The sequence below is a fragment of the Oncorhynchus gorbuscha genome, linkage group LG04 (genome assembly GCF_021184085.1).
Source record: "Oncorhynchus gorbuscha isolate QuinsamMale2020 ecotype Even-year linkage group LG04, OgorEven_v1.0, whole genome shotgun sequence".
NCBI lineage: Eukaryota > Metazoa > Chordata > Actinopteri > Salmoniformes > Salmonidae > Oncorhynchus > Oncorhynchus gorbuscha.
This window is the reverse complement of record NC_060176.1, coordinates 37,825,811-37,832,811: the sequence shown is the minus strand read 5'-3', so window position 1 is coordinate 37,832,811 and position 7,001 is coordinate 37,825,811. Positions and strand designations below refer to the sequence as shown.

General features: G+C 39.9%; 1 protein-coding gene across 1 annotated transcript in view; it reads left to right on the top strand.

Moving 5' to 3' along the window:
- The window catches only part of LOC124034038 (serine/arginine repetitive matrix protein 4-like), an 87,093-nt gene extending 80,589 nt beyond the window's left edge, over positions 1 to 6,504 (top strand). The window contains exons 8-12 of the mRNA XM_046346727.1: positions 1,498 to 1,829; positions 2,014 to 2,211; positions 2,325 to 2,426; positions 2,575 to 2,733; positions 3,391 to 6,504. Of these exons, the coding sequence (XP_046202683.1) occupies positions 1,498 to 1,829; positions 2,014 to 2,211; positions 2,325 to 2,426; positions 2,575 to 2,733; positions 3,391 to 3,709 (1,110 nt within the window). The 3' untranslated portion in view covers positions 3,710 to 6,504. The remainder of the gene's footprint in view (positions 1 to 1,497; positions 1,830 to 2,013; positions 2,212 to 2,324; positions 2,427 to 2,574; positions 2,734 to 3,390) is intronic.
- The last annotated feature ends 497 nt before the right edge of the window (positions 6,505 to 7,001 follow it).

Genomic DNA, 7,001 nt, shown 5'->3' with positions numbered 1-7,001 from the left:
CGTTTTAATTTTTTTATTTATTAATGCAAATACTGTTTTATATGCTTATTTTCGCTTATGTTGAATGATTAAACCACTGCACAGAAGGGCAGAATTTTTTAGTTTTTATTAAAAAGTCCAGGAAAGCATTTTGTCTTCATAACAGATCCTAATGAAGCTAAACTATGTGGGTATTAGGAAGATTGAAGAACAAGATTGGATAGATTGAAGCATATTTGTCAGTAGCCTGTGACGGATGGTTTGGTTTTGATGTTTCCCCTGGGGTTTTCAGTTTTAATCTGGTCTGATGTTGCAGACCGGGGACTCGATTATCTGAAAAAGCCTTAGGGCAGTCAGAGTTTAAGTAATCTACTACAAATTATTTGCAATTGATAGGTAAAGAGGGATTATAATCTGTTTGGAGGGAATTTAGTTTCGCTAAACATTCAGTCATTTAGTATCTTATTTCCCATGAGTTTTGTTCTGCAGAAAAACAGTCCTGTATAGTCCTCAGTGACAGCAACCACTCTTGCTATTTTAGAGTAAAACGAACTCACTTATTACTTTAGGGGAAAAAGCTACAGTGTAGTTTACAAAGGTGGTTTGAATACCTATTCTAAAGTAGTTTGTAATAAAAGGCCTTACAGATTGAGTGCATAATAGAACCTTGTTATGGTCTTCTAGCCCCAAGAAAACTCCTAAACAATCACACTTAAGGGAAGAAAAAGGAACATGCCAATAACAGTCTAACTGGCTCTGGGTTTGAAGAGAGGGTTGTTGTCTTTTTCTTGCAATTTACAACTCTAATGATGCACTTATGTTGCCCGCTCTTCCCTTTTTCTTACACCTTACCTACTTAAGGAGGAAATCTTGATTGGTAAGTCGATGCTATCCGCAGACGTAGGGATTTACTGTACCTAGGGTTCGCTGCAGGGTAATTATTTTCTTCTTGCAGGGAAAAAGCACAATCATCTGTCCTATTCTGAGGGCTTTCTTAGTTAGACTGATGGGATATCTCTTTGTCTGCAATCCTTTTCATTTCTACATAATACCCATTTTGTGATGTTTGTTCAATGTTCTATAAAACAGGCTTTGTAATGGGGCTATTGTTTTTTGTTATTTTCTTCTTCTTTCTTCTATCTTTTTCTCTCAGTCGACTTGGCTAAAGCCGTTGGTAGTTTTATTCACACATTAGTTTCTCTCTTTCTTTTCCGTTCTTTTGTTCTTCCTTTCATATGTTTGTTTTAGTTCCAAATTAATTTACTTTAAACCTTTTTTGTTAATTTATTTATATTTGGTTCAGTTTTGTTTTTCTTTACAACTTATTTGCATGCCACAAATTTGCATGACGTCTTTAATCTTTCCAAGTTCTCTGTCCCAAAATAATAATTTATTCTCTGTTTTGAAGGGAAATACGTGCCTTTGTAGAGTATCACAGTGCATCGTACAGGTAATTGCTTGAACCTATCCAAAACACCTCTAGAAGTAAAGCAATATCCTCTTTCTGTCTGTTTACAGGTCTTGCAGTCAAAACCTGGCAGTGAGGTTTTAAACACGACAGTAGTTCACCATCACACTCTGACCAATCAGAGCAAAGGACCTCAGGATTACGATTCCGGGAATGACACGTCTTCACCACCGTCGACCAAAACCAGCATTTCACGGACAAACGTCATCGGTGACAAAAAGGTCTTGTGTCAAGCGCCGGCTTCCCCAGAGAAGCTGAAGTTTACAGATGGCGATAACGCATCCGACTCTGGGAACTCTGTGACCAGCTATGCTTCCCTGTGTAAACCTCTGCATGTGGAAGGTGGTTTGTCTACTCCCATTTTCAATGGGAACGGCAAGAGGTGGGCTTCCTATCTTTCAGGAATATCATACTGTAGATGGCGTAAACTGCTGCTTGAAGTCAAAGATCAGAAATGTTCCTTAATTTAAACCTGCCATGTACATACTGTAAGGAGGACATCGACATATTTTTACAATTGCTGCAGAAATTGATACATTGGTGTAATTTCACTGTTATCGTTGCAGTGAGCCGGTAACAACCTCAGTATGTGGGGCCAAGGTGGGGAGACCTCAGAAGACAGTCTCTTCTCTCTCTCCTTTGAGGATGGTGGCCTCTTCACGTAAGCGGACTAGAACCAACTCGTCGAGCAGCAGAAGTAGATCCTCAGGGAGCTCAAGACACTCCGGACGCTACTCTCGAAGCCGATCACTGTCATCTGCCAGGTATGTTTCATTCAGGTTTTAATGTTCTAATTCACTGACACCTTAAGCAGCCACCTGAAATATGTGGGCTTCGCTGAGCACCGTTGAAGTAAATCTGTTCTGCTTGTCTTAAGGTCGTACTCCCGTTCACCAAGCTACTTGGCTGGTTTGAGAAGGAACGGTAGTGAGAGCAGTGGAAGGACCAGAGGAAGCTACTCCAGATACAGTAAAGAGAGGTAAAGCATGTGTCACCTATCTACTTGCTCAACTAACTACTTCTGGCATAATGATAGCAGGATGTGCAAGTGTCGTGTGTTTAAAATGTGAATTACAGAATTGCTTACGAGTGATGCCTTATTGTACTTCTTTTGCCATCTAACATAGGATTCGAGAGAAGAAGAGGGACCCCAGCTCCTGTGAGAAGGATGTGAAGCACAGCAGTCAGAAGCGAAACGGGAAGAGGCATAGACGCAGGTCCTACTCTCCAATGAGGAAAAGGAGGAGAGATTCACCCAGTCACCTGGAAGCCAGGAGGATAACTAGGTATCCTTTTCCCTTTCTGTCTGATACACTTTCACATTCCTTACAATACATGCATTGTTTCATTCGTGCGCCATAACTCTTTTATTTGACTCTGTATCAACTTATTTACTCAAACCACGGACTCAACAATGGTTTTCCCGCAGCAGAGTCCCTCTTCTTTTAACCTTCGACAATGGCCTCCAGTTTGCCGCAGAGGCTTTTGGCGAACTGTGCTGTGAAAAGGCCATTTACCAGAAACATTTTCTACTAGTCTCAACAAGCTACAATGAATAAAGCGAGACAGCTCAATGAAACAGTTGTGATCGTGATTATGCACTGAAATGTTCCAGGCGTAATGTTGTTTTGAGGTGTGACAGTAATGCTATATCTTAAAGAAGTTTATCCTGACATGAACACGAGCTGAAATACAATTTTGTGAAGAGAGTAGCGTAGCAATCCAGGCATGAATACTTAGGCCCCTTGTACTGTATGTTAACAATAAGGTATGGTTTAGAAATCAATATCCAATTAAGCATTCTGAATGACACCGCAATGTTTTTTTTGTTATTTAAAAACTTTATCTGCAATTGATTGCTTTGGGACTTAAATGACTTACTCTTCATGTATTGATTCACACAGTCCCTTAAATGCTAACCATACTTCCCTAATTTCCCATAGTGCCAGGAAGAGGCCCATCCCCTACTTCCGGCCCAGTCCTTCATCCAGCAGTCGCTCTACCAGTGTATCCTCTTGGAGCAGCCTCTTCACACGGAGTCGCAGCCCTAGATCCAGTCCTGGCCTCTGCCTCAGTAGTTCAAGGAGTAGGAGCAGGAGCAGGAGCCGAGGAAGAAGTAGGAGTAGGAGCTACTTCTCCTACCGGAGCTACAGTCGCAGCTCCTCTTGGAACTCCATCTTTGGTCGCCGGAACCGCAGTCAGAGCCGGAGTCGCAGCTATGACTCGTTGGACGGTTACAGCAAGGGCAAGAACCGACACTGAGTTTTTTTAACTGAGGAGGTTACAGAGGAGACTGCATTATCATTTCTCAATCTCCCAGCTGAAGTATGAGGTAATGTTTTCATCTCTTTGCGTCTTTTTTGTGTTAGATGCCTGAGCCAAACCCTTCAAGTAAGTGTATTTTTTTTGTGTGTCGTTATTTGTTCAACGATGTCTTGAATAGAGGCAGTTGTCTCGTCCATGATGTATTGAAGACAGAAACCACTGGAAATAGATTGTTTGTTTTCTTTGGTTAGTTTTTTTTGAGTCAGCTGTGTCCTCGTCATGCATTATTAGCATTCAAAATGGCCAGAGACTGTTTTTCCTTGTGACACTCTTCCTCTGACGTCTGTGTCTGAAACGAAGGATGGAGGAGCATTGTTCAATTTAACCCTCTGATAAACTCTTATTTTATAACAACTCTTAAGTTTCTGACCATTTCAGATCTGGGATGTGCACTACAAAGTTGTTTTGGGCGACAGAGGCAGGGTTGAGAAGGAGGGTTTTTCAGGAACATAGGAAAAGGTGTCCATCTCTGATCTCAGCTCTTAACAATGTGGAGCAAAAACATGTCTCTGAGAAATGATGAGAAGGGGGAGGAAGAGGAGGTGGCGGAAGTCCCGATGCCAAACAAACTGCCTATCAGCTCAGATTTATTTACCCTCTAATCAAGTGGAAAACAATTGAAATTTAATTCCTTATAAGATTAATGATCAAACCCACTGCACAGAAGGGCTGAAAAAGTGGGTTTTCATAAAATTGTCTGTCTTCATAACAGCTCCTCTAGTGAAGCTCAACTTTGTGAGTTTACAAAAGAGATTTTTTTACACTGTTTTAGTAGCTGCTAGGTTGTCATATTTATTTATCTAGGTAGTTGTTTATTAATTAATATATTTATTTATTTATTTATTCAAATGATCTGTGTTCTATTTATTTTATAATTTTGAATGAAACTTGAATAAGAGTGCAATGAGAGAGTGTTCAATGGTTTTACTTCTCAGCATATGTTTGACAGAGAGGAGACTCACTATTGGATAAATCTGTTATTTTGTTATTCAGATTTTTTTGTGTAACGGTCCCAAATAGCACTGTTCAATAATGTGTTTGGTATTTCAGAAGCAGAATCAAACACATACTTCACCTGTCTTGTTTGCATAGTTCACCCACCAAAGGTCAAGTTTTGAAACACACATTTTTGTGTCATGCATATTTATAATGTGTTTACAGTAATGTTCATGCTTTTGTGTTGCCTCTCAGCAATGGTCTATGTTTCTATGCAATGCCATTATATTGCTGGGTTTATACAATTATTAGTATGTTGCGATTAAATAAATAAAAAAGTTCCCATTCAAACTCTACAGTGGACAGTCTGACTCTAGCCCATGTGCCGGTCTGTTTGTACTGTCATGCCAACTCAATGTCATCCATTGACAGTAACAGAGTTGGCAAGCGAACAAGAAGATCTGAAACAAGGCTAGTCTGACTTTGCACAATAGACAATGTAATAGCATATCGATACAAACAATGTTTGCTTCACTCCATCTCAACTATTCATTCCTCTGTTCTCTTTTGGGGAGAATGCTATTTCTTCAGAGGCTATGCTATAAATAGCCACATCAACAGAGATGACAGAAAAAAGCAAATAGGAAAGTACTAAAAGCCTGTGTGGCAGACTTTTAGCCTCAATGGATACTCACATATACTCTTTCAATGAGATCTATGTGAGTAGATTAAGCAAAAAAAAAGAAAACATTAGCATTTAGAATAACTGTCTTTGCCCTTATGTTTAATTTCTCCATTAGGTCCAATCTATCACCCTGTCTATGTACGTTCAGAATCTGCTCCAGGCATGAGGGTCTGCTCTCTATGCATTGTACATATAACAGTATGAAGTTATTTATCTGAATGTTCAGTAATTTGTCCAAAGGTTGGGAGAGCCTGGAAGGATGATGATGACACAAGAGTTTGACAACCCATTTTACATATGCTACTGATGACATGCTTTTGCGGTAGTGCTGAGTGATTAACCGAAATTTAGGTTTATTTTCATTTTTTAAATAACTAATTGATCAAGGTCAGTTCAATTATTTTAATTCCTTTTATTTCCATTTTTTTCTGTGCGCTCAAATCTTGGTCTGTGCCGTTTCTCTAGAGATTTCTCTCTGGGAGATGTTGTCCAACTATAGAGAATGATAGAGGCCTCTAATGGCCAAAAGGAGTGCCAAAAGGGGCTCTATTAGCATGGGCAGCACCATTGAGGGCTTCCAACATTTTAATGTAGTCAACTGGGTGGGACTTCCAAATTCATTGGCTGATCCCTCCTGGTGGCCCAGTTGGAGTCATGTCCAACCGAGTCATCAGGAAGGTTAAGCCAATCGTGAATAAGAAAATTGACTACTTCAAAATAGAGATTGCCTCAATGGCGCTGCCCATGCTGTCAGAAAGACTATAATACCATAATACATAGATACAAAGATGGGTCCTCTATCGTGTCAAACTCAAAGTTAAGACCAGAATCCATTGTGCCTACAGCTGCCTGTTATCATTGGTTCTTGCCGGGCAAGACTGTGGGGCCGGCAGACCGACCCAGCGAGAAAGAGCAGAGTGATAGCGAGACAAGAGAGGGATAGAGACATCATCATACAATCTTAGAAAAAGGGGTTACAAAAGGGCTGTTTGGTTGTCCCCATACGAGAAACCTTTTTGGTTCCAGGTAGAATCCTTTTTGGTTCCAGGTTGAACCCTTTTTGGTTCCAGGGTGAATGCTTTTGGGTTCCAGGTAGAACCCTCTGTGCAAAGGGTTCTACATGGAACCCAAAAGAGTTCTACCTGGAACCAAAAGGGTTCCTCAAAGGGTTCTCCTATGAGGACAGCCAAATAACCCTTTAAGGTTCTAGATAGCACCTTTTTTTCAAAAAGTGTACTAAAAACAAATATGTAATTTACACAAGCAAAATATTTTATTTAAGTAAAGTAATGTGAATAAAGGATGGCTAGAGCCCAATAAAGGATAGTAATGGGCAGTCACTACCATCAATTGTTTTATTCTGTGTTGCAGCATTGAACCCACATAATGCATTTATTGTACAAAAACAAAAACATTATTATTTTTCAAAAACTGAACTGACCTAAAAAAACAACAACACTATTTGCTGAGCACTATTTTGAGGTGAACCACTCTCCCTTTTGGCCCTGATATACCATTCCATGATGTACAGTATGTATACTGTACAAATGAATATGAATTATTACTGTGGTGTAAATATGCATCTGCGCTGTATAGATTCATTATATG